General features: G+C 45.1%; 3 protein-coding genes across 3 annotated transcripts in view; 1 reads left to right on the plus strand and 2 right to left on the minus strand.

Annotated features, from left to right (window-relative positions):
- Positions 1–4,607: 4,607 nt before the first annotated feature.
- On the minus strand, positions 4,608–9,072 carry MRPL9 (mitochondrial ribosomal protein L9). Its single transcript, XM_059376171.1, has 7 exons — positions 8,668–9,072; positions 8,349–8,505; positions 7,776–7,900; positions 7,513–7,563; positions 5,821–5,922; positions 5,234–5,317; positions 4,608–5,125 (listed from the first exon to the last, which is right to left on the minus strand). The coding sequence occupies exons 1-7, from the start codon at positions 8,782–8,784 to the stop codon at positions 4,991–4,993; spliced, it is 771 nt and encodes a 256-aa protein (XP_059232154.1). The 5' UTR covers positions 8,785–9,072; the 3' UTR covers positions 4,608–4,990.
- Positions 9,073–12,004: 2,932 nt separating this feature from the next.
- On the plus strand, positions 12,005–15,070 carry OAZ3 (ornithine decarboxylase antizyme 3). The gene is given in 6 exon segments (XM_059376172.1): positions 12,005–12,165; positions 12,453–12,513; positions 12,515–12,589; positions 13,332–13,507; positions 14,019–14,104; positions 14,865–15,070. Coding segments are annotated over 6 exon segments (564 nt in total). The 5' UTR covers positions 12,005–12,142; the 3' UTR covers positions 15,008–15,070.
- Positions 15,071–16,889: 1,819 nt separating this feature from the next.
- TDRKH (tudor and KH domain containing) overlaps positions 16,890–24,491 on the minus strand; it is a 17,289-nt gene continuing 9,687 nt past the window's right edge. The window contains exons 2-14 of the mRNA XM_059376173.1: positions 23,856–24,004; positions 23,177–23,283; positions 22,375–22,564; positions 21,570–21,709; positions 21,151–21,469; positions 19,919–20,079; positions 19,559–19,731; positions 19,275–19,339; positions 18,862–19,013; positions 18,453–18,554; positions 18,036–18,132; positions 17,769–17,858; positions 16,890–17,584 (exon numbers count right to left, since the gene is read on the minus strand). Of these exons, the coding sequence (XP_059232156.1) occupies positions 17,806–17,858; positions 18,036–18,132; positions 18,453–18,554; positions 18,862–19,013; positions 19,275–19,339; positions 19,559–19,731; positions 19,919–20,079; positions 21,151–21,469; positions 21,570–21,709; positions 22,375–22,564; positions 23,177–23,283; positions 23,856–23,979 (1,683 nt within the window). The 5' untranslated portion in view covers positions 23,980–24,004 and the 3' untranslated portion in view covers positions 16,890–17,584; positions 17,769–17,805. The remainder of the gene's footprint in view (positions 17,585–17,768; positions 17,859–18,035; positions 18,133–18,452; positions 18,555–18,861; positions 19,014–19,274; positions 19,340–19,558; positions 19,732–19,918; positions 20,080–21,150; positions 21,470–21,569; positions 21,710–22,374; positions 22,565–23,176; positions 23,284–23,855; positions 24,005–24,491) is intronic.

Below are 24,491 nucleotides of genomic sequence, written 5' to 3' on the forward strand. Positions count from 1 at the left end.
TGGACCATTTCCTTACACCATTTGTTGAAGAGGCTGTCTTTTTTCCACTGGACATTCTTTCCTGCTTTGTAGAAGAGTAGTTGACCATAGAGTTGAGGGTCTATTTCTGGGCTCTCTATTCTGTTCCATTGATCTATGTGTCTATTTTTGTGCTAGTACCATACTGTCTTGATGATGACAGCTTGAAGTCCGGAATTGTGATGCCACCAACTTTGGCTTTCTTTTTCAATATTCCTTTGGCTATTCGAGGTCTTTTCTGGTTTCATATAAATTTTAGGATTATTTGTTCCATTTCTTTGAAAAAAATGGATGTGATTTTAATAGGAATTGCATTAAATGTGTAGATTGCTTTAGGTAGCATAGACATTTTCACAATATTTGTTAAACTTCTGTTTTAACTTTCTGTGAACTGCTTTGGCATGGGAGGGAAAGGTGGGGACTTCATGACCCTCCACCAGCTCTAATCTCTGGCTTTATTTAGGCTCCCTCACTGCAGTGCAGGAAACTACCTCGATGCAATAAACTGAGGCAATTGGACGGCTCAGCTCACCTCATTTATTTTCATCTTCTCATTTAATGGAGTTCTGCACTACCTGCTTTTCAACATCCACAAACATGTATAATTTTGTCTGTGTTTTTGGTTATTTATATTGGGAAGGTGATTTCTATAGCTGTGATCACTTCATGGGTAGAAGTGGAAGTCTTCCTGAGCCAGATTTTCAGCTGTAAGAGGCTAAGGCCCTAGGAGATAGGGCCTTGAAACAGTGTGACAAGTGTGTAAGATAGTAATTCCCCGTCTTCTCCCATAAGGACTCATGATGATTTGTTTGCACAATACATACTGGAAAAAGAGGAATATTTGACCATTTGAAGAAGTACCTGCTACAGAACCCTATCTGACATTGATGTCCACAGATATAAAGCATCATATGGCCCTGTTAGAGTGGCAGTGTATGGAGACAGGGTGTCAAATATTCCAGACCCAGGTCTGGCTCTCAGTGGTTGTGCTGGGTTCATAGATCCACCTAGCAGTCATTTCACTGGTCCTTGATGAGTAACTGAGATGGACATATTTGAGAGTTGGCAGACCTACGTTAACCATGACACGGTAAGAGCTCTCATAGTAAAGAAGACCAGCATGAAGCTCTTGAAGCTGCCTCTACCATCTCAGGCCAAGATAATAAATCAAAACTATCACATCAGACCTTCAAGAAGGTGGTCCCATCATAAGGCTATTTGATTCACTAGCCTGGTCCCTGGTAAAACCAGACTGTTCCTGGATTATGACCATCTCAACCAAGTAATTTTCAACAAGTAATCGGCTGTACTAAATGTGGTGTCTTTGCTAGAGCAGATTAACACAGCCTCAGGTATGCAACAGGCAGCCATTATTTTGAGCAATATATTCCTTTCCATCTCTATAGGAAAGGAGGATCATAAAAAGTTTGCTTTCACTAGTGGGACGAGCAGTAATATAGATTTAGTCTTGCACCTGGACCATGTAAACCCTCCCACCCCGTCATCCTATCACCTAGACCATCTGGGCATTCCACAAAGTATCACCTTATCACACTGATGTCATCATGGTCATTGTACAGGATGAACAAGAAATGCAAGTACATTAGAGACTGGAGGTACATAAACCTGTGAATATTCAATGATGTTTTTAGAGGTCCAGTGGTCTGGACCATGCCAGGACATTCCCTCCAAAGTAAAGGAGAAATTTTACATCTCCCATCTCACTATTAGGAAGGGAACACACTGCCTGGTAAACCTCTTTGGGGTTTACAGACAGCATATTTCACAGTGTTCTGATACTGCTATTAATTTTGATTATACACGGACAGGTGCAGTCATGGCCTGCAAAGGGCATAATGACCAGGTAACCTCTTTGGACTAGAAGTACAAGTTAAGGGGGTGTAGCTAGGAATCTAAATGGGGAGTAGAGTGGGGAGAGGATAAATACCCCTGCAGACAGGACAAGCTGTAGCAGCAGGGGCTGTGAGCTGTTCCAGACCTTCCCCTGTGTTTTCCCAGGAAAAGGGGCCTATCAGAATCCCAAAGAGATCATTTCAGAACTTACGAAGTAAATGGATCTGAAAGTCACAAAAGGTGGACTGTAGTGGAGACTTATAGTGGGCCCCAATTTCCCGCTCCGGGACTGAAGCTGCTGAGAATGCTGAAAGCTCTTATTGGAATTCCTCCTGGAACTACCTTCACCTGTAGTCAGTCATCTCACCTGAGCACATGGCCCTTTCGGGGTCCACGTGGGGGTACATGTCTGGCCACTTGCCTCAATAGGTTACACATTTCTGCACAGCGATCCTAGCTTGAGTGTGAGAGACCAAGGTCTTTGTTGACACCACTCAGGTCCCCCTCCCCCTCTACCCAGTCCCGCTTCCTTGACTCCCCCTCCATACACTTCCTGCAAACAAATTCCCAATTCAGTCTGTTTCACCAGGAACTCACATTATAGCAAATCAAGATAGAAACACTTCGGGATTAGCTGTGTGGAATGTTGTGCCTGTTACTCAGGCAATTTCAGAGAGCTTCACGTTGCTAATGGTGGTGGTATGGAAAGATGTTGTTAAATGAGCTTTTCATCTTTACTGTAGGGATGGAGATCACTGAAATGGCAAATTTCCAACAAAGCCAGTGGCACACTTGAGTTATGGAGTCTGGCCAGTGTGAGGCTGGCGACAATTATCAGTGCAACTGATGATAAACCTCTATTAGCTGGGATAGCCTCATGTGAATGAAAGTTACTTACCTGACTCGGAGTGGTAGATGAGCTCGAACAGTAGGATAAAAACAAGTCTCTGAGCTTCTAGTAAGGATCGCAGAGTCAATGGTCTCTTCTTTACCTTTCCTAAATTGTGTGACCTCGCAGTATATTTGAGTGACTATCATAATCCATTTGTCAACTGTTGGTCTTTTTTCCACTCATGGACCTTGAATTTATGCAGAGCTACCTACTTCCCTTATCTCCCCTCAAGATCCCTATTCTATAACTACCCAATGACTAGCCCTATATCGTAACCCTGGTCTAGAAACCAAGGTACCATCTTTTTCATAATTTCAGGGGCTGGTTATAGAAACAAAAGTTCTCCTTAAATTTCTTTCATCTCAGCTTCATTTTCTCCCAGCAATTATCCTTAGGCCTTATTTGAATCCCTTTAGAAAAGCAGAATCCAGGGCACCTGTGTGGCTCAAGTGGGTTAGGCCTCTGCCTTCAGCTTGGGTCATGATCTCAGGGTCCTGGGATCGAGCCCCACGTTGGGCTCTCTGCTTGGTGGGGAGCCTACTTCCCCCTCTCTGCCTACTTGTGATCTGTCAAATAAATAAAATCTTTAAAAAGAAAAAAAGTAGAATCCATTGTGCTTATTCAACTTCTTGACTTTATCAATATACCTAACAAAAATAACTTTTTTTTTTAAAGATTTTATTTATTTATTTGACAGAGAGAGACAAGTAGGCAGAGAGGCAGGCAGAGAGGCAGGCAGAGAGAGAGAGGAGGAAGCAGGCTCCCTGCTGAGCAGAGAGCCCGATGCGGGACTCGATCCCAGGACCCTGAGATCATGACCTGAGCCGAAGGCAGCAGCGTAACCCACTGAGCCACCCAGGCGCCCCAAATATAACTCTTAAAACCGAAGCCTATTTGCTTAAGTCCTTTGCCCACAACACCCATGGGATCTAGCCTGCAAATGCATCCTCTTCAAATGTAAGGGCCTATTTAATCAGAGGGAGCCATTTTGTTGTCTACGCAGTCAACTTAGATTGACCCTGCCCCTCCCAGAGGAACTTACTTGCAAAGCCTAGATACAAGGACAGGTCAGGCCAGGTAAAGACATCCAGTCAGTGGGGTGTGCATATATCTACCAGGGTAAATTAAAATTCAATTGGCCACGCGTGTGTAACCTACCAGTTTTTTTGTGTGTGTGGCAGACCTAGCATGACTGCAGTTTTCTCTATGTATTGCAATCTCATTGGCCACCTGTGTATAGCCTGGCTAAACTACCTCTATAAAAGTTAAGTCTGTGAGGCTGGGAGGGGTCACCTCTTTGCAAGAGACAGCCCTGACTGGTCAGTTTGATTCTTGATGCTCGGCACGAAATAAAGTTTTGCTTGACCTTCGCTTTGTATCAGTCTCACTCCTTTGATTACGGACCCTAATACTTCTTCCTTCCTTTTTAGCACTAAACCCCAGTAGTTCCAGAGGACAACCTACTTGGTGGTCCTATAAGCCTGGTAAACAACATCTAAAAAGAACACAAGCTTATAGTCAGTGGTATTGTAATAGCACTGCACAGTGACAAATGGCAACCAGACTTGGGTAGGCACAGGAGAACATACAGAATTATCCAATCATTATGCCATACACCTAAGACTAACATAACATGGTGTGTCAAGTATGCTACAATCAAAAAAAATTGGAAAATTAGAAATTTAAAATTTATCAAAACATGCACACAAACACTTAAAGACCATACACAGCCCCATTTGTAGCGGACAGAAAAGTAAACATAAAGGTGCGGTGGTGTTCAATCCTAACTGCATAAAAGTAACTGCTGTGCATATTGTATCACTGTTGTAAAAACACCAAAAAATAAAAAGAGCAAAACCTCTTTATTTCCTCTTGAGATACAAATGCTCAGTTTGTATGTGGGACCATTCCTGGAGACCATGGCTAGCTCTTCCACTTGTTCCAACAAATTGCAGGCCAAACAGGATCTAGACTGTTTCCATCTGTTAAATCTACAGCCTGGTAGCCTATGAGCAGGACTGCCCGGTAAGGCCGGATGTAGTAACAGGCAAGCACGGAGGTAGGAGATACGGTGGATTCAATGTGTATGTGCAGTTTAGGCCCATGTCCCCACATGCTCTGTAAATTCCATTATTTGGTCAGAGCTGGGAGTGGTATCAGGGTGCTGGCCCATTGTTGCTCCCGGCTCCTCTGATTCTGCTCTTCTGCTTCTGAGGGTCAGAAGGGTTAGATCATCTGGGAGCTGGTGGGGGCCATTTCCTTGGCAGCCTGCTGGGCTAACCAGTACTTGTATCTTTTGGTCTTAGGCCTCTCAAAGTTCACCACAGACATAGGTACCTTCACAGTGTCAAGTCCGTTTACCTGTACACAAAATGACAGGAAGAGGTCAGTTGGGCAGATAAGAGCTACTACCATCCAATCCCACCTTTTCACCAGCCAGAAAGAGGAGACCATATGCGACACACTCACCGTCACCTCACACCAGTACTCCCCCCACTGCGTAATGGGCTCTTCTGGTAACTTTAATGCATGTGGGGCGACCACAACACCAAGCTGCAAAAAGTCACAACCAAAAAGAGATCTGTTTACATTGATGCAACTGTAGGCAACCTCAAAGGAGGTTCTGGAGTTTCCTGTAAAGGAATGAAAAAAACTGAGTTTACACTGGCTGATTCCTTGGGAGGGCACAGACCTCCAGAGATAAGAGCAGAGAAACTCGGTCCTAATTTCTCAGAAGAGGAGGAGGATTCACCAAGGAAAAGCAGGTCTTGAGACTGAAAATCACTTCACAAAAGTACAAATTCCCCAGTGAGTCACATTTCCTAGGTTTTCCCTATCTAGAGAGGAAATAAATGATTCCACCATCTTTTCCAATCTGCCTTCAAATTCTGGCCACTTAGTCCTTAGCCATTTCCCTCCCACAACCCCTGCAACCAAACAACACTTTCCCTAACTCCAGCTGTATGATCACACCCTTTCCTAACAGATCAATCGTTGGCCTCATTCCCGGGGAAGCTTCTATCCTCAGAGGTACAGCAGTATTTGGGAACACTCACATTTTTGAAGAAATGGCGGGCAACTATTTCAGGGTTTAGTTCCCATTTGACGTTATTCTTCATCCCCACCTCCAGATGACAGCTTCTCAGAAATTTCACTGTCTGATAGGAATTATAAACAAGAGATACGTTAGAGGGACGCCTGGGTGGCTCAGTGGGTTAAGCAGCTGCCTTCGGCTCAGGTCATGATCCCAGCGTCCTGGGATCGAGTCCCGCATCGGGCTCCTTGCTCCTCGGGGAGCCTGCTTCTCCCTCTGACTCTGCCTTCCACTCTGTCTGCCTGTGCTCGCTCTCGCTCGCTCTCTGACAAATAATATTAAAAAAAAAAAAAAAGAGAGAGAGAGATACGTTAGAGTTGCAATCAAAGGAGAAGAAACACGTTAGCAAGAAGCATAAGGTCTGGGTTCAGGAAAAGGGCACAATTTCTGCCTCACAAGCATATAGGGAAGGTGACTGGGAGGGAGAATATTCTTCTTTTTAAAAATCTATTTATTTGACAGCACAAGCAGGGGGAATGGCAGGCAGAGAGAGAGGGAGAAGCAGGCTCCCTGCCCAGCAGGGAACCCAACGTGGGGCTCAATCCCAGGACCCCAAAGCCACGACCTGAGCTGAAGGCAGACGCCCAATTGACTGAGCCATTGTCTCAAGGCTGATTTTGTAGGAAGATGTTTTAGTGAAACTTTGGAGAAGGCCACCTATACCTGGCTGTTCCTAAGCAAGGAGAAATAGGCTATGTCAAAGTTAGACCTATCAATGGGGACCAGTGGTATATCTCAGAAGAGACTGACTTTTTCTTTTCTTTTTGAGAGAGACAGCATGCATGAGTGAGGAGGGGTATAAGGAGAGAGAGAATATTAAGCAGGTTCCACGAAGAGCAAAAAGCCCGACCTGGGGTTTGATTTAACAACCCTGAAATGACCTAAGAGGAAATCAAGTCGGACGCTTAACCAACCGAACCACCCAGGTGCCCCAGGATAGAATAACTTTCACAGACCATATTAACCCAATACTTCTGGCCCTTCAGTCCTACCCCTACCCCATTAACAATTTCTCCCTGCTTATAGAATGAAGTATAAATTCATTAGCTGAGGATTCAAAATGTTTTGCAATCTCACCCCAACTTTCTTTCCAGCCATATGTTTTGTAATATTACCCTATGTAAGTCCTCTGGTTTTGCTAGACTGGTTCTACTTTCCATGTTAAAATAATGCCTGAACCACCTATACTTTTTTTCCCTTGATACCTTTCCCACTGTCCTGTTCTATCCAAAGCCTACTAATCCCACAAGGCCCAATTCAATCCCATCTGAAGAAAAGTCCTCTCCAGTCACCCTAACCCTTTTTGATCCATGTCATTCTTATAATCTACTGCCTTGAGGTTACTGATCACCTTCTCATGTGCCTATGTTCTCTGTGACTTATCTGTAAATATCCTTGGAGACAGAATCCTCATCTCCCATTTTTCCATGGATCCCCTGGTAATCGGGCTGGGGCCCTCCTCAATAAGGGCACATCACCCAACAAGTGAGGATCTCCCAGGAGGTCTCAATACCAGTTATGGCAGCCAAACATTTCTCCTTTCTCCTACACTTGTCTCTGCAATCAGGAGATTTCAAGGAAATCAAGGAGCCTCTCAGGAAGAAAATGGTGAATCCTTAGGTGACAAGTAACAACTTTCTATGTTTTTACTCACCATCTCACCTGCCCTGGTCTGGATCTTCTCTAATTTTCCTTCTTGTCTCAGCTAAAAAAGAAAGTTAAAGATGAGAAAAAAGAAAAAAAATAGGAGTCCATGATAAATATTGAATTACTATGCTGGATACAGGCTGAGTTTCTGGATTCTTGTACTTCTAGTCTCTATTTCATTTTTAAGTTAGATAGCAAAGAAAAGAAAGTTGCAAGAAGAAATCTTATGATTTTTATTCCTCCAAGCCCCTCGGCCTTCCTTGCGCTCACCAATTTCTCCTCCTCAAACAGTTTCTTGTTTTCAGGGGAGGCATATACAGCCAGACCTTGAGGCAGTAGTTGATTCCGGCCCAAAGATTTCTTCACTGAGACCAGGTCACCCCGGACTCCAAGTCCTACCAATGAGAACAGATACTGGATCAGACTCCTGTTTAAGGAGCCAAGAATCAAAGAAAGAAGCAGCTATTATTCCCTCATAGCGCTTATTCTAGAAAAAATGCTAATATTCACTAAGAACACTTAGAAACTTCTAATTAGTTTCTCTGGGCCTGATTTAGAAATTTAATATTCCCTGTACAAAGTGAGAGCTGTCCCATCACTGGATCTCAGTAACCGTAGCACATGCTATTAGGCCTCCTTTTCCCTCCTTGCACTGTTGCATGTTTCTCTACGCAGGAACGCGAGGGCACAATCATAGTACTTGTTATGGCTTCTTCTCAAATATACAGCAGCTCATTTCTACAAAGTAGAGTAAGGACGAAAACAGCTAAGGGGGGACGGCAGGGAAAAGCTAATACCAAAGAGAGCCAGCCTAAGATAGGAAGTATCTTTACCAGGCCTCACCTTCCACGGACTGCGTGAGGATGAGCTCCAGGCTGCCTTTGGGCCCGTGTTTCGTGTCCTCTACCAGCTTATAGACCCGGTGTCGCCGGCGTAGGCGCGGCTTCCGGCCCTCTCCGGCCAGCGGCACCTTCCACCAGCGCTCCACGATGACTGTGCCCTGGCAGCCGGGGACGGAGGGTGAGCGAGCCTCCCGGAGAACCCCCTGCCGCCCTCAGCCGCAGGAACAGCCCCTGCCAAGCCGCGGCCCCCCAGAACGGTATTTGGGCGTAAAGAGTCCCACCAGAGGCGAGGACTCCCTGAGCTCAGAGGTGGCCCTCACCCGATTGTGAGAGAGGCTGAAGTCGCGCTCCGGGCCGGGCGTGCCCCCTGCGAGTCGCGGGAGCAGCAGGCCCCGCACCATTCCTCGCAGCAACGCTCTCCCCGCCGCCGCCGCCATGTTCCCAGCGCCGAGGGAGAGTGGAAGAGGACCCCAGCGCCGGCGCAGGAAAGGCCCCAGCGGCTGCCCGCGGCGCGCCTGAGCTGCCGCCTCTCCGGCTGGCGAAGCCGAGGAGCAGATCCGGCCCCAGTCCGAGGGTGGCCTAGCCGCCTCCTGGCGGTCGGGAGCTGGGGGAGCTAAGGCAATGATCTGTGATTCGGCGTTTTCCTCACTCCCTCCTTCCGGTTTCTTTTCCGAGCAGGCACGCCCTGACAGATCGTGGCATGAACCGGAGAAAGACACCGTCTCCTTCTTGGCTTCACTTTATCTTTAAAATGGGGGCTTTGGTTTATTTCTTGTGGCTTTGAGGTCACTTGCGGCTGTGGCATTCTGTGATAACTGGATGCCAAGGGAAGAGGGTTGCTGCGCTCACTTTTCCTTACTTGAGATCTTCCTAAAATGGGGGAGAGATGGGATCCTCTGGAAAACTGTGGGCAGCCAGGAGGAGGCCTACCCTTAATCTTTACAACTGTGTTACTCCAGCTAGTATTTAAAGAATTCTAAATCGCAAGGGAGATAAGCCACAGAAAAAGGAAAGTATGGCAGTGGTGAGGGAGCAGAAGGCACAAAGGACAAAGCACAAGCTCACAACCCACAACTCCCACCCCAGCTTGTGCTTTGTCCCCAGCTTGCCTTCTGCTCCCTTTGCAGCAGGGTCCAGACTGTTCTGTGGAGAATCTTCCTACCCGAGAGAAGACCACATGGAGTGAACAGGGTCTGTTTGGCATCAGAGATTGCGTAAAGGTGTTCTATGCATCCTGTTATTTGACCCTTAAACGTTCTCATTTCTCCTAATTACACTTGCCTCACTTAGCTTCCGGGACACCAGTTTTGTTTCTGTTGTCTTCCAACTTCACCAATTTTCTTCACAGTTTGCTTTGCTGATTTCTCCTTTTCTCCGAACTTAACTTGGAGTGCCCCTAGGACAGTCTTTGGATCTTGACTCTTTTCAATATACATCCCTGCTTTGATTTCATTCAGTCTTCTTGATTTCCAAAGTTCTTTCTCTCTCCTAGACTTCTCCTAAACTCAGACTTGAATAGCCCGCTGCTTATTTGTCTTATTTATCTAATGGGCAATTCAAAGTTAACATGCTTCAAATCAAACCCATCTCTACCCTGCCTCAAACTGCCTCACCTGCGGCCTTCCCCATCTCAGTTGATGGAAACTGAAACTGTTCTTTCAGTTCTTGGACTCAACTTATTTTTCTCAGACTCCCAGAAATTCTGGGGGTTCTATCTTTAAACTGTTTCCAGAATCCAACTACTTCCCACCACCTCTAATGGTTCAGCCTGGAGTAAGACACCATCTTTCTTCTGGATCAGTAGTAGTTTGTTGGCAAATCTGCCTTTGTGCTCTGCAATTTATTTACAACACAACAGTCAGGATCTTTAAAAAACAAAACAAAACAAAACAAAACAGACATCAGATCATGTTACCCCCCTACTCAAAACTTTGCAGTGACTTCCCCCTTTAGTCAGAATAAAAGGAAAGGGCCATACAGTCGTCTACAGGGCCTTCCTAATCTGCCCCGTTAGCTGTTTGACTTCATCTCCTCCTTTCCTCACAGCTTACACCATGGCCTCCCAGTTTCTTGAAAACACTCAGGCACTTTCTCCTCAGGGCGTTTGCACTAGCTGTAGCTTAGGCATGGAATGCTCTCACCCCCAGATGTTGGCTTGGCTAACTCCCCCACCTTTAAGTCTTTGATTAAATGTTATCTTTTCATTGAGGCCCATGTGGATTACCCTACTTATTTCTCCAGGCTGCCTAACCCCTTCACACTCATAATTTTCCTTTATCCTCTTTTCTCCATAGCACTTATCATCTAACATACTAAATTTTATGTTTATAGTTTGTCTTCTCACGGTTTCAGATTTATTAGAGAGAGTGCAACAAGGAGAAAGGGGGAGACAGACTTCCTGCTGATTGGGGGAGCCCCACAAAATCAAGAGTCAGGGCACTTAACTGAGCCACCCAGGTGCCCCTGTCTTCTCACTGTTAGAAGCTAAGTTCCATTAAGCAGGGGTCTTTGTTTTGTTTACTGGTGTAGCCCAAGCGCCTAGAATATTGCCTGGCTTTCAGTAGGCCCTCAATCAATGGGTGAGTGAATGAATATGCAGAGGTTTCAAACTGGTGGCCCCAGAATCAAATTTTGCTCACAGTGTTGCCTTTTTTTTCATTAACAGTTATTCTTTTTTGAGTTATAGCCCCTAGTTAACATTTGGAGGAATTTAACACAAAAATCTATCTTTCCATTTTATGTTGAAAAATCATACAGGGGTACCTGGGTGGCTCTGTTGTTAAGGGTCTGCTTTCAGTTCTGGTCATGGTCCCAGGGTCCTGGGATCCAGCCCTGCATTGAGCCCCGCAATGGGCTCCCTGCTCAGCAGGGGAACTGCTTCTCCCTCTCCCATTCCTTCGTTTGTATTCCCTCTCTCACGGTCTCTGTCAAATAAAATCTTTTACATACACACACACACACACACAGAGTTAAGAAAAATCACATGATCTGGGACTACTGAGTCTGCATTTCTACAACTGGACAGAGCTGAGTTCCACTTTGCTACAGCCCCACCCAGCAGCTAATTCCATTAGCTGTCTTGGCTCCTGAGGCTGTTTGCAATGTCTACCCTACAAGGCAATGATATAATTCAACCATGTGTAGTAACCCTGGGTTATTAAAGGTAGGGATATAATAAAAACATTGAATTGATAGGAACTGGGAACCAACGTATTAGGTCAGACATTGCATTAGGGCCTCCGAAGCCTTCAGTGTTAAAGACACCAACCAGTTAATGGCTTAAGTGCAATGTGTATATGTGTGTGTTACAGGAGAGTATGCACACACATGCATGTATATGCCAGAATAAGGAGCCAGGTTGGGTGCACTGGATAGGTGCTCAGGTGAACCTCTTTACCAATCAGTACAGAAACTTAAGTATTCTAATAACTGGAACTGCTATGAAGTACTTACTAGATAAATAGGAGCCATAGTTAAGGGGGTTGGTAGGGTGGGGTAGGGGAGCAGCAGAGTGGAGTCCTGAAGTGACATAAGGGCTGACCCTTTGCCCATGTCATAGTACCCACCGGGTCACAATGACACCAGGTTGTGTGAACCTCTGCCACCCTCTCTGAACCTCACTTTGCCGCAGGGAGGCACTGAACTGAGAAACTGCCTTGTTACAGGTTGCGACCCTCTGCCTTCTCCCTTTCTTATATCAAGAGGGGAAAAACACGGAACTACCTCTACCCGATCTGGTCACCATACGCCTTTTACCTTTACTGTTACAAATACCGGATCACCCTCCGGGAGAAGATGCTGCCTTGTTGTTATAAAAGGTACTTGTTTTCATCTCTACTTGTAGTTGTTCATATAAACTTTCAGGAAAAATAAAAGAATTTGAAGGAAATTCCCAAGTGGTAAGTGGTAATAGCAAAAGAGGGTGGAATGCTGGCGTGGAACTTTAAAATTTTTCCATCTGGCTGGCCTGGGAGAATGGAAACAGGCTGGGCAACAGAAGATACAGAAGGTAGTGCCAGAGCCCAGTCCTATGTACCTGGAAGTTAGGAGCCTCTCCCCTTCTCAGACACAGAGGGAACTAATTTGGGCCCCTTTTCCCAACCAGCATCACTTATAAGGAACGGGAGGACTTGACACTCCGGCCCCGTTCCTGCCTTCAGTGCTCCTGAGTCCCTAGCAGGCCTCCAGGTGGTCAAAAGCACCAAACAGGGTGATCACAACCAACTTAAAGAATTATACTCGGTAAGTGGCCTTTGTGCTGGCGCCGTGCCAGGAAAGTCCCTAGCTTGCTGTGATACTTTGTGAAGAAGGGGCATTAGCTAGTTGGAAAAGTCTGTAGATCTTAGAGCTCATATACAACAGCTAGTTGCTTTAGAAACAAGGATTCTGGCCCAGAGATATTAAGTCAAGATCATAGAGTTGGTGGTGAAAAGCAGAATGGGAAAAGAGGAGGTGGGAACAAAGAGCAGAATGTAGTAAGACTTCAGGGAAATAAAGTTGTTTAGATGCTAAGCAGGGTCTAGAAACCAGAACCCCTCAACTTGCCCCTGTATCCTACTGCAGTAACATGCCTGTGGGTGACCTCTGTATTTTAAATGAGAAATAGAATTCAGAGAAAACACCTATCATGGAAAAAAGTGGTAAAGCATTACCAGTGAGACAGTAAACAAATGACAGAATGTCGTTTGAGGAGTAAGACCTCTGAGGTAAGTTTCCAAAGGGCTGGTGTGCCTCTCAGGTGAGGTCATCAGGCAGTAAACCTGCAACTGCATCGACTCCTTTCTAGATTGTTTGATATCAAGGAAAACTCCACAGTAGAGAATTAGGTCCTAGGACTAAGGGATAGAGTAAGACTCTGGCTCCAATTCTCCCAGGCTCCCTGTCAGCACATAATTAGCTCTCTCAGACACAGCCAAATCGCCTGCGATCTGATCTGAGGTCAAGAGGAGAACAGAAAACTATTACTCTTTTATTCCTCTTCCAGGCTGGGAACCTGACAGTGCTGGCTACTGACCCCCTGCTCCATCAGGACCCAGTGCAGTTAGACTTCCATTTCCGCCTCACCCCCCAGACCTCTGCCCATTGGCACGGCCTTCTTTGTGACCATCGACTCTTCCTGGATATCCCGTATCAGGCCTTGGATCAAGGCAACCGGGAAAGGTGACTGACCCCCGATGGGAAAGCAGGAAAGAGGAGTGAGAGGGGAAGGGGCAAAGGGTTTCCTTCTTTTATGTCATAATCAGGGAGTGGGGCTGCTAACCAGTGAGGGTTGATTCAGAAGCTAGATACTCTCGCACCACTGAACTGGCAGGCAAACAAGCCTGTGAGCTGAGCCAGAATCTGGGTTTCAAGGAATCACAGCCCATGGGAGGCTGCTGGGCTGATTCAGAAACACAGAAGTGAGGATCCATAAATAGTTGAGTGATAGGACGTGCCTTCCAGCTGTTTGTGTTTATAGAGCAGTTCCTTCTACCCAGGCCCCCTTGGGTGTCAGTCCTATTGTGTGCAACCCCTGGCCTTCAGAGAAAAATCTATCAATGCAAGTTCATCAACTTTTACTTCCTGGCTTAGGTCAGGAAAAAGGGAGCTGTGAGGTTTCTTCTATTCCAAGTAGGGGTCTGGATTTTTAGTTCACTAAACATTAACTGTAATTCTTCTCTCTGGCCCCTAGTTTGACTGCAACACTGGCGTATGTAGAGGAGAAGACCAATGTGGACTCGGTGTTTGTAAACTTCCAAAACAACCGGAATGACAAAGGTGGGGACTGGCCGTCCTTCCTGACCCATAGTGCTGAAGCAGCTGACAGCAGCTTTCCCTTTGTAGGATATGCTCTTCCCCTACTCTTTAGAAGAGAATGTGCCCTAGGCATTTCAGGGATTTAACCACCCCTCCCCCTACCCACATGCGCAAGGAAATGATGGCAAGGAAATGATGGCACCCAGCACTCTGTGCCTTCAAATTACACTGGGATTATGAGGAAGGCCCTACAGGTAGATGTCAGAAGCCAGACTGAGGAAGCACTCAAGAAATTAACACAGAACCATTCAAGGCATGTAGGCTCGTGGGACAGAAAGAACCTCAAACATATTAAGCACCTACAGTGCGAAGGGGTTGAGCATAGGGCCAGGAGCATAGGAATATTTTTAACCAAATGCTTGGAGCACATGTTGCAGAAACCACTTCTTCCCTCATACTGTTGGAAGATGGTCAAGAGCTTATTACCCTATCATTGTATTGGGCTTCATAAACCTCAGCTCATTTAAATTGTGAGGAAGGTTCTATGATCTCCATCTTACAAATGAGAAAACAAGTTCAGAAAGGTTAACTTGTATGTTACAAAGCTAAGTAAATGTTAGAGCCACATTTGGAGTCTAAATCAGCTAGTCCACAACACATCACCCTAATGCCAACACTACATGGCTTTCCCCCAGCCACTCCCCAGAGAAAGAAGCCAAATCTGGGGGAATAGCTGTATGAAGCCTTGAAGTCTTTTCTAATTGTTTTTCTCCTTTCACAGGTGCCCTGCTACGGGCCTTCAGCTACATGGGGTTTGAGTTGGTCAGGCCAGATCACCCTGCCCTCCCTCCCTGGGACAATGTCATCTTTATGGTGTATCCCCTTGAAAGGGACCTTGGCCACCTCTCCAGTGAGCCTTCCTGAACATACTTATTCCTGCGGATAATGGGAACCTGATAAATAGGAACCAGGATGTGATTCAGGACACCTCCCATCTTAGGAATAAAGGGTAGTGCAATCCTCAAGTGTTAACTTTTCTGGGGGGGTGGGCTGCGGGGGGAAGGCAGGGTTGGTTATGCAATCCTCAAGTGTTCACTATTTCTTGGGAGGAAAAGTAGGTAGGCTGAAGTGGAACAGGAGCCCTAAAGAGCCGAAATCACTACAGGATAAACATTTGATGATTGAAAAATTAAGAGGGACCTGCACCACAGAGGGAATGGAGAAACTAAGAATCTTCGTTTCCTTTGTCTTTTACTTTTACTTATCCTAACCATTTACTGAGCACTTGCTAAGAGAAAAAACCGGGCACTATGGAATTCAGAAAGACTTAAGCCTTGATGGGAGATTTTTATCCATATATTTCAGTTCAAATTAGAGAAATACTAATTCCTTCTCTTTGGTTGTGGAGGAAATCCAAGAAGTTACCTGGATCCCACAGCTGTGACTCAAGGGGAGGATTTCAACAGACAAATTCAAGAAGTAAGCATAGGAGAGGACATTCCACACAGCAAGAAAAGTATAGGTTGTGTTGAAAGAATAAGGAACCCACCTGATTGGCAAGACTTAAAAGCCGCATTAAAGGGGTGCCTGGGTGGCTCAGTGGTTGAGCCGCTGCCTTCAGCTCAGGTCATGATCTCAGGGTCCTGGATCAAGTCCCGCATTGGGCTCTCTGCTCAGCAGGGAGCCTGCTTCCCTCCCTCCCTCCCTCTCTGCCTGCCTCTCTGTCGAATAAATATCTAAAAAAAAAAAAAAAGCCACATTAAAGGGACAGACTTGAATTTACAGTAACAGACTGCAGCCAGGAATAACGCACCATTCATTTTTCTGAATGGAGTCCTACAAATGATTTAGATCAGGGACTGCTCTACTTAAGGGTGATTGCCAAGGGACCAAGGAGCCTGGTGACTAGCTGGCCTCATGACCTGGTTGTGGAGCAGCACCAACCCCAGGGCCAGCGCTGCTTCAGGGGTGGGTTCACTGCCAGCGCTGCTTCAGGGGTGGGTTCACTGCAGCCAATATCTGAAACTTTGCCAGGTCAATAGCTGTCCTTACTGATTCTTCTAAGACCCCACAAGCTACTCATCAGAGTTGCTCCTTCACTGGAGCCTTTCTGCTAGATGGTACTGAGAAAAACTTTTTTTTTTTTTTGAAAACTGTGGCTATGGGAAAACGTGGTTGCCATGCTGTATATGTAGGCCCAATTCCTAGATTTAAAACCCTGCATTAGACATCCTTATGTACTAAAGTTCTGCAGTTCACCTTACTGATCCTTAAAAGCCCTCCCTGTTCATTGGCCATTAATCCACCACCCACAATGCTGCTTACAGTGTCTGCTTCCAAGCTCTTCATGGCTCCCACTGGTCGTACACTACTGCCTACAATGCAGGGAGACACAAGGACATGGCTCCCAAAGGTCTTACAGTAAGTTCACATGGGTAGGGTCTTTTCTGTTTTAAAGATTTTACTTGAGAGAGTACACGTGCATGTGAGTGGGGCATGTGAGATCATGACCTGAGCTGAAATCAAGAGTCAGATGCTTTACTGACTGCACCACCCAGACACCCTTGTGGTTCTTATTTATACCATCTGAGCCTAAATTGGTCTGGTTCTTAGTGATCTGAGCCTAAATTGGTCTGGTTCTTAGTTAATTCTAAAGTAACTTTAGGGAAAGGACAGGATCTGTGCATGGGAAGGGCATTTGTTTAAAAAATGGGCCATCCTTGTGAGGCACGTGACAAATTCTACCAGGTTTAGGTTCAGAAGATACCCACAGGCCTGCTTCCACCTGATTCAACCAACATTTAGATAATTTTGTGAGAACTTTATTCAGCAAAGAATCCCCGAAATGATTCAAACAGCTATGTAAGTTCTCTTTCACCTTATGAATGTGTGTATACACACAGATACTACACTAGCACTTCAGAACATTTCCTGAGCCGCTCTCTCCTTGTCTACTTGTATTTTAACCAAAGTTTACAGGGAAAAACCTATCTCTAATAACATATCAGCAGTTAAGGCTGGGAGGCAGTGTTCTCTTCCCCCTTCCTGAGGCTTTTTAAATAATAATTCTGCTGATTTCTGAAACTGCCTCCTGACTCAACTGCAGTCTTTGAGTTCACCACTCAAAAACCTTTAACTAAAGTCACCTGATGAGGTGAGTCAGAAGTCTGCAGAATCATCACTTCCAGTGACCAAACCCTGGCTGCTTCCCAGCCCCAAAAAGGACACAGCCTTGCAGAAGCATAGATCAATGCCTGGCAGAAAACAGTGAGCCAGATGTTGAGCAACCTGGAAGCAAACTCTGGAAGAATCTGGGGTCAGGCAGGTGAAGTGGGGACGTGTACTTGTCTCCCTCTACCCTGCACTCTTTCTGGTAGTCCGACAGAAGGAGAGAAGGCATTCAGTCCGCTGCAAGCCAGATCGTGTATGTAACAGAGGAAGGACTGCACAGATCTCTTTATCATAGGCTCCTCTTTCCACGTACCAAATCCTGTGCCAAACCTGCCAAAGACACAAACACACAAAGACATAAAAAGCTTGAAAGGGCTCAACCTGAGAGTGAAGCTGCAGGAACTCAGCTGCAGAGCAGTGTTCAGACAGGCTAGGGAAGAGAGCAGAAGGCAAGGCCCCTGTTGTCACCCTTGTTACTCTCTGGTGGCTTGAGACAGAGGAGAGCTGTACTCACGCAGTAAAGCAGGCAGCTAAGGTGGCTGAAGCCAACTTCACAGTAAGTAGTCATTATCCAGGTTATCGTCACCAGACATGGAGGCAGAAGCTGCGTAGCAGGAATGGAGAGGAAGTTAGGCACGGCCACTGAGACTCAGGGGAAAATGGGCTACTTGGTTCTCAGGATGCTTTTGGTTAAGAGCCCAGATTTCACATCACCCCTGGTTTGGAGAGACCAAGTGAAAAACAGTAACTAGATGCTCTAGGGAGGAAATGCAGCCTGTACCTGATAAGCTGAGGCAGGACAGGGTATTTGCTATCTCTCCAGGGCTCTTCTTGGTCCCAGTGAGCATGCTGTCAAGAGACACATCTGTTTCTGTGGCCTGTAGGGATGAAGACGAGAGAAAGGAAGAGAGAAAGGAAGAATGTAGTGTTGGCTGGTGGGAAAGGAGAGGCCATCCCAGCTTTGTGTTGGCTGGTGGGAAAGGAGAGGCCATCCCAGCTTTATGCCCACGGGATGTGGTTAAGGCAGTTGGGTTTGGCTGCCAAGAGGGACACAGTGCTTGCTTTGAGCAACCTGTGGAGCTACTCCTTAGGAAAGCCCTCCATGGAATGCACGCAGGACTAGAAGCCCTCCCATCTCTCTAGGCACCAGATCTGCCCCGAAGCAGCATCCTACACGTAGCCACAAAGGCTCACTCACCACATTGTGCAACATGTCTGGGACAGCTCTTCTTCCTTCCACGTCTTCTGGAAGCTCAACTGCGTATCCTTTACGAACTAATTCTAACCCAATATCGAGTTTCTGAGAAGAAAAATGAAAAGTGAATGATGTTCTCTCTAGGGATAGGAATATCTGAGGAACTAGTCTTCATCCCTACAGGCCACAGAAACAGATGTGTCTCTTGACAGCATGCTCACTGGGACCAAGAAGAGCCCTGGAGAGATAGTTAGATTAGGACTGATACTTCAAAGACATTCCTTGAGTGGGAAGTAAGCAGGATCTTATGAGGTAGGAGTAGTATCAGATAAGGATTTCTAGGAAAGAAAAAGTAAATGAGACCATAAATATACTGAAGAGATAGTGAGCAACGAGTGGAGCCCAGTCATACCTTCCCATTGCTAGTATCATACAAGTAAATCTTGGGCCAAGTTGAGATCCCAGTCTGGACATAGCTGGAGATCTTGGCCACCAAGGGCTTCCAGTCAGCACAGTGAGTTAGTCTGTCAAACTCATCCAAAGCTGCTTCTTCCCACTGTTCACCTGGTAAAAGATTGCAGGGAGAACCTATGAAGGGATCCCTGCTGATGGGGTGAGATTACACCCTGGAGGGAAATTGGAACCACCCCTTTCTACTCCACAAGGCACCTATGTCTGCCTGCTTGCTGCTTTCTACTGCTGGGGAGGAAAGACATCTGAGCCCCCAGAACTCATAAAGCTTGGGAATGTGAGACTTCCTTCCATGTGCTGTATGAAAGTTTTTCTATGTGGAGGCAAGGTCAATAGGCCACATGACCAATTTACCTGAGGGGGCAATCCGTGCCAGACTACACTCTATTGCTTGAAATGGGAGGCTCAGGAAGTCACTCCTAAAGTGAAAGAAACTGAAATTAGAATCCCAGTGCCAGAAGGGTCTCTTACAGTCCTGGTTTCTAGAGATCACCAATTAACCCAGCTGGAGAAGATAATAATCTGCTCTGTAAACAAGTTCTCTTCCCAATCCTCTACATGAGTGCCATGAGCATACCACCAGCTATGGGTCAAGGCAGAGTTAACAACTGGGACTCCACCATGGCCTCCATACTGACCTGAGTGCCCGGAGGTCCTTCAGTGGGCAATCTCCATTATCTCCAAAGTCAACAAAGTAAAGGTCCAGGTTCCCATTCTCCAAGGTGCCAAGGACTCGAGCTCGATACCAGGAACCATTTGTAGGTAAAGGTGCTGCTACAATGTCTCCCACATGCACAGTCAAGTCTTCAGGCTGCACAGGGGAGTGAGGATCAGGATGGGGAAGAGTTAGGTGGGCAGGCTAAAAACCAGATAAGCGGAAAGTACCAAAAGGAAGAACAAGTAGTTGCTTCCCAGGAAAAGAGAACACACTACAATGAAAAAAGAGCCCCCCCCCCCTTTTTAAAAATCAAACCCAGCCCAATCCCTATGGCACTCACTAGACTATTCTCATAGTGCTGGGTCATCTCACTGACAAGCTTATCCAGCTGCAGGCTGCGGGAGCCGATGATTTGGATCCAGAAGTGGTTGGGATGTTCAGAGGCAGAGACATAGACTTCCAGGAACTCATCGGCATGGAAACTGAAGTCAGGACTGGGGACTAAGCACAGGGATAAACAAGTTAAGCTATAGAATCCTCACTTTCTAAACTAGTGACCATATGAGAATCACCTCTGTTTGAAATGGGGAGACTGTCTCAGAGGTGAACGTACAAACACCAAATGGCTTGGATGAAACACACAAGAACAGCCTGAAGACCCATCCTAAGTTGATTTGTGTATCTTTCATGTAACTGAGTAATACATTGAGTTTGCACTCCTAGTCATCTGCCATATATTCAAATCAGACACCAATTACAACAAAGGTAAATCCTCCATATGCTAGCTGCAGCATGGACCAGTGGAAAGATGTGGGCTTGTTCTAAATCTCATTCTATCACTGACTCATTATGTGACCCTGGCCAAGTCTGAGAACCTCTTAGGGGCCCTGGTCTTCCCTGCCCCCATCCCACAACCTATACACAGAAGAGAATGCTCACTGTCTTTTCATTCTTCTTACTGGTGATGATTCTTTTTAATGGTGATGATTTTTAAAAACAGTAATGAGGTAGGCCAAAAACAAAACAAAACAAAACAAAAAACACCAGGTTGAGTATTTTACTTATTTAATAAATCTGTGAAAGAATATCATGTAAATTCAATTATTTGATATATTCAGTAGTACTAGTTTCCTGTGAACTAGCATATTTTAAGATTTTATTTTATTTTTTATTAGTTTATTTATTTCCAGCATAACAGTATTATTTTTTCACCACACCCAGTGCTCCATGATAAGATTTTATTTTTAAGTAATCTTTCTACCTAATATGGGGCTCAAACCAACAACCCTGAGATCAAGAGTCACATGCTCTACTGACTGAGCCAGTCAGGGGCCCTGTGAACTAGCATATTTCTATATCATTCTCCATCACTAACTGGTCTGTGTTCAGAAAATTATTATTTATGTTTTGTACTAACCTCAAGTGAAATATTACCACATAAAAGTATATCTGTGAAGAGACTTCTAAATGCAATCCAAAAAACAAATTGTTTTTACTGCTTCCTATTTTGGGTTATCTAAGCCAGTATTTCTATGTTCTATATGGCAAATGGGTTCCCACTTTGTTACATACTTTCAAACATGGACATCTCTGGACTGGTCTGGGCTCCAGATTTCTGAAAGCTGTCACCATTAGATTTCTCCCAAGCACTTTCTGGCCCTACAACATCACCGCCTCCTTTTCGGGGAGGAGATCCTGGTAGGGTTGCTGGCTCTGGCACTGTACCAGTACCAGCGTTTTTCCACAAAGCTGGCTCGCCAGCTCCACCAGACTCTGCTACTTCCTCTCTTCTCACACTGATTGGCTGCTTGCGTGGGACTCTGGTTTCTGCAGAATGTGCAATTCTCTTCCGAAGTTCTTCATCTTCTGAAACTTTCTCCAGTATCAAATGCTGTGGTAAGAGATGAGATCTCTGTGGCCAGATATTTTCACCCAGGACAGAATAAAGGGTTCTCATTCTTAGACACAATTCAAATCTATTAGCTACTTGCCTTAGCTGCTGCCACTTCCTTCTGCGTTCCTGAGATTTTTATAAGCCTTGATAGTAGCAATGTCCCCTCTGATTCTTTGTCACAGGTAATTTTGGCTCCAGAGGCCTTACAGATTGAACGAATAGTCTCCCCACCTCTCCCTGCATTGAAAAAATGTAAAAACCTGTCCTTTCCTCCTGGCCAAACTTAACTATTACAGAAATCACTATTTTGTATATACTGGGAGAGAAGAGTCAGTTCTCATGTCCCAAGTGAACAGAATGTAAGATACTGAACAGAAAGCAGAAGCTACTGCAATCCTTACTGCTTAAACTCTTGATTAGTATAAGTTCATGTCATTTCCATTTTTTGACCATTCAGCATACTTTACACGTGCACTTCAGAAGATATCCCACACTGTGAAACACTGGGCCAATGATGGACATTTCTCTACCTCTAATAGCAGCATAAGGAATGCTCTTGGGGAAGGCATAACAGATGCTCTCTAGAAGAGCACTATCTTGAAAGATCTGGGATAACATGAGCAGGATTAGCTTTCTTTTAAACATCTATTATGAGGTAAACACATTTACCTGAACCCTTCTGGAACCTACTTGTAAGGATCAGATCATAAAACTTCTTGAGGTAATGGGTTTGCTTTACCACTGGTTCTATAAAAAAAGTAAAGCTCTGGTCTCAATATCCCTGTCTCCCCACCCCCCCACCAAGGTGAAGGGAGATAGGCCAGGAAAAACCCTTGGGAAGGTGTGAAAGAAGGCAAAGGTGAAGAAAAAAGGGAACAACAGAGGAAGCTGTCCAGTGGTACCTATGATCCTGCCCACGGATCTCTGGGGAACTGAGAGCTGCTCAGACACGGGGGTATTCTCTGTCAGGATCTGATGGATGGCTGCTTTGGCCTTGCACACCTGAACAGGAAACCCACTGATAAGCAGCACCCGTTCATCGCCTACATCCTCTGTGTCCACATCAATCCGAGCACCTGTCTGTTTCCGCAGCTGCAGAGAAAAGGATATATGGCAGTACGCTCTATAATAGCTCCCATTCGGGTCAGCAAGGTACACTCTCAACCTAACCATGGAGGCAGATGGAACTGGAAGTAATCAGCTAAATTAGGATGGTATAAACAGTCCTCAATTACCTGTAGTTATGAAAGGAGATTAGTGACAAAGCTAACCTCAACTAGCAGTTGATTCAAAACAGTTTCTCTTAGTGTTTAGAACCCTTTTTCCCCCTAATTTTTTTCTTTTTGATCAGACAATCAAATATTTGGGTTTTTTTTTGATATTCCAAATAAACAATAGAAGAATTAAATAGCAACTCAACATTTACTAACAATTAACAAGAGCTCATTAATTCCATAGTAGAAAGGAATGGTTCAAGCTACACCAAGTTGAGAATCATGCAATCAAAAGTCCCCATTTCAAGCTGAGTCATTTATTCTCTAGGGAGAAGTAAAACTCTCTAGAAAGAAAAGAGCATAGTTAGCTAAAAAGTTCCTGTATTTTTTTCTTTTGAAGACATACATAGTATGGGATGGGGGCAGAGGAGGGAAGCAAGATGAAGCAGAATCAATCCCTGGGGAAGCCAACTGCCCGTTTGCCACTTACCTGTTTAATATTGGCTCCTTGCCGGCCAATGATGAGCTTCACAGCCTCCTGGGGAACTCGCATCTCTATCTCAATGTCGTCCTCCCCAACAAACGTCAACCGCTCTTCTGCACAGATCATGGCTCATCAGATCAGACTTAGATAGCATTCAAGGTACCCCAGCCCTCCCATAAATCTAGCCGTCAAAGAGAACTATCCACGAGATAGACCCAGAATCTCAACCATAATGACAAGAAGTAGCATCTGAGTAGGATGAGAGGGTCCAAGGAGTTCACTGGGCTCAGAACTTCCATTTGTACCTAAATCCTTTCTCTAGGTCCAGCCTATGGGTAAACTGGATTCCATGGTTAGCTTTCTAACAACTAAATACAAGACGCATATAAAAAAGATAAAGAGTATAGATGTTAAAAAAAAAAAAGGTGAAAAAGAACCCATTGTGGTGCTGCTGTTGAACGGAACAAATCAAGAGAATTATAAAATGAATTTATCATTTCATAGACTAGCTGCACATTAAGGGCATAGAAAAGAAGAAACAAAATAGTTTCAAAGACCCCTCACAGAAAGCCAATTACATCCCAACAGACATACCCAGTCCAGCAAGGAGAATTTTCATTTTAATTTAACAAGGCCAGAGCACGTTCTGAACATTGCCATATGCACAGCTGTGGGGCTCACGTACCTCTGCTTTCCCTGTATCTGCGGTATAGGATATAGGCAACCGTTGCACTGGCTGGGATCCCGAGGCCCAGTGCTATTTTCTGAATAGTGGACAAACTTGTCCAAGAAGTTCGTTCAGTGGACATTTTCTGTTGTATTCAGACTTACATCCTGAAATAAGTAAATGAGGGAAAAGAAGAAGCTTTCATCCTGTACCTTTATGACTGGCAGAGAGGCACGGAAACATATTACAGTATTATTAAAAAGAATATGACTATCAACCTTTCCATATTAAAAGCTTAAGCAGTCTCAAAATCTCCCCCACCCCCCACCAAATCTATTTCATGTAAAAGGTCTCAGGGTATTTTTTCTAAGTTGCTAAGCAACATACATAAAGAGGCAAACTTCATTCCCCATACCCTCCCAAGGAAAACCATACATTGGTCAAAATTTTATAAGATGGAAGAACAAAAAAATTGTTAAATGAATAAAACAGTACAAAAATATATCTTTAGATTTCACATCAGACTACTTAAAATTGCTTATCTGTGCCCTTCCATGCCTTTAGGCCTTTCCAGAAGCTGTTGTCTCTGCAAGAATGGCTTTCCAGGCCTAGTTTTACTTTTTTTTTTAAAGATTTTTTTATTGGGGCGCCTGG

This window comes from Mustela nigripes, chromosome 14 (assembly GCF_022355385.1).
Source record: "Mustela nigripes isolate SB6536 chromosome 14, MUSNIG.SB6536, whole genome shotgun sequence".
NCBI classification, from domain to species: domain Eukaryota; kingdom Metazoa; phylum Chordata; class Mammalia; order Carnivora; family Mustelidae; genus Mustela; species Mustela nigripes.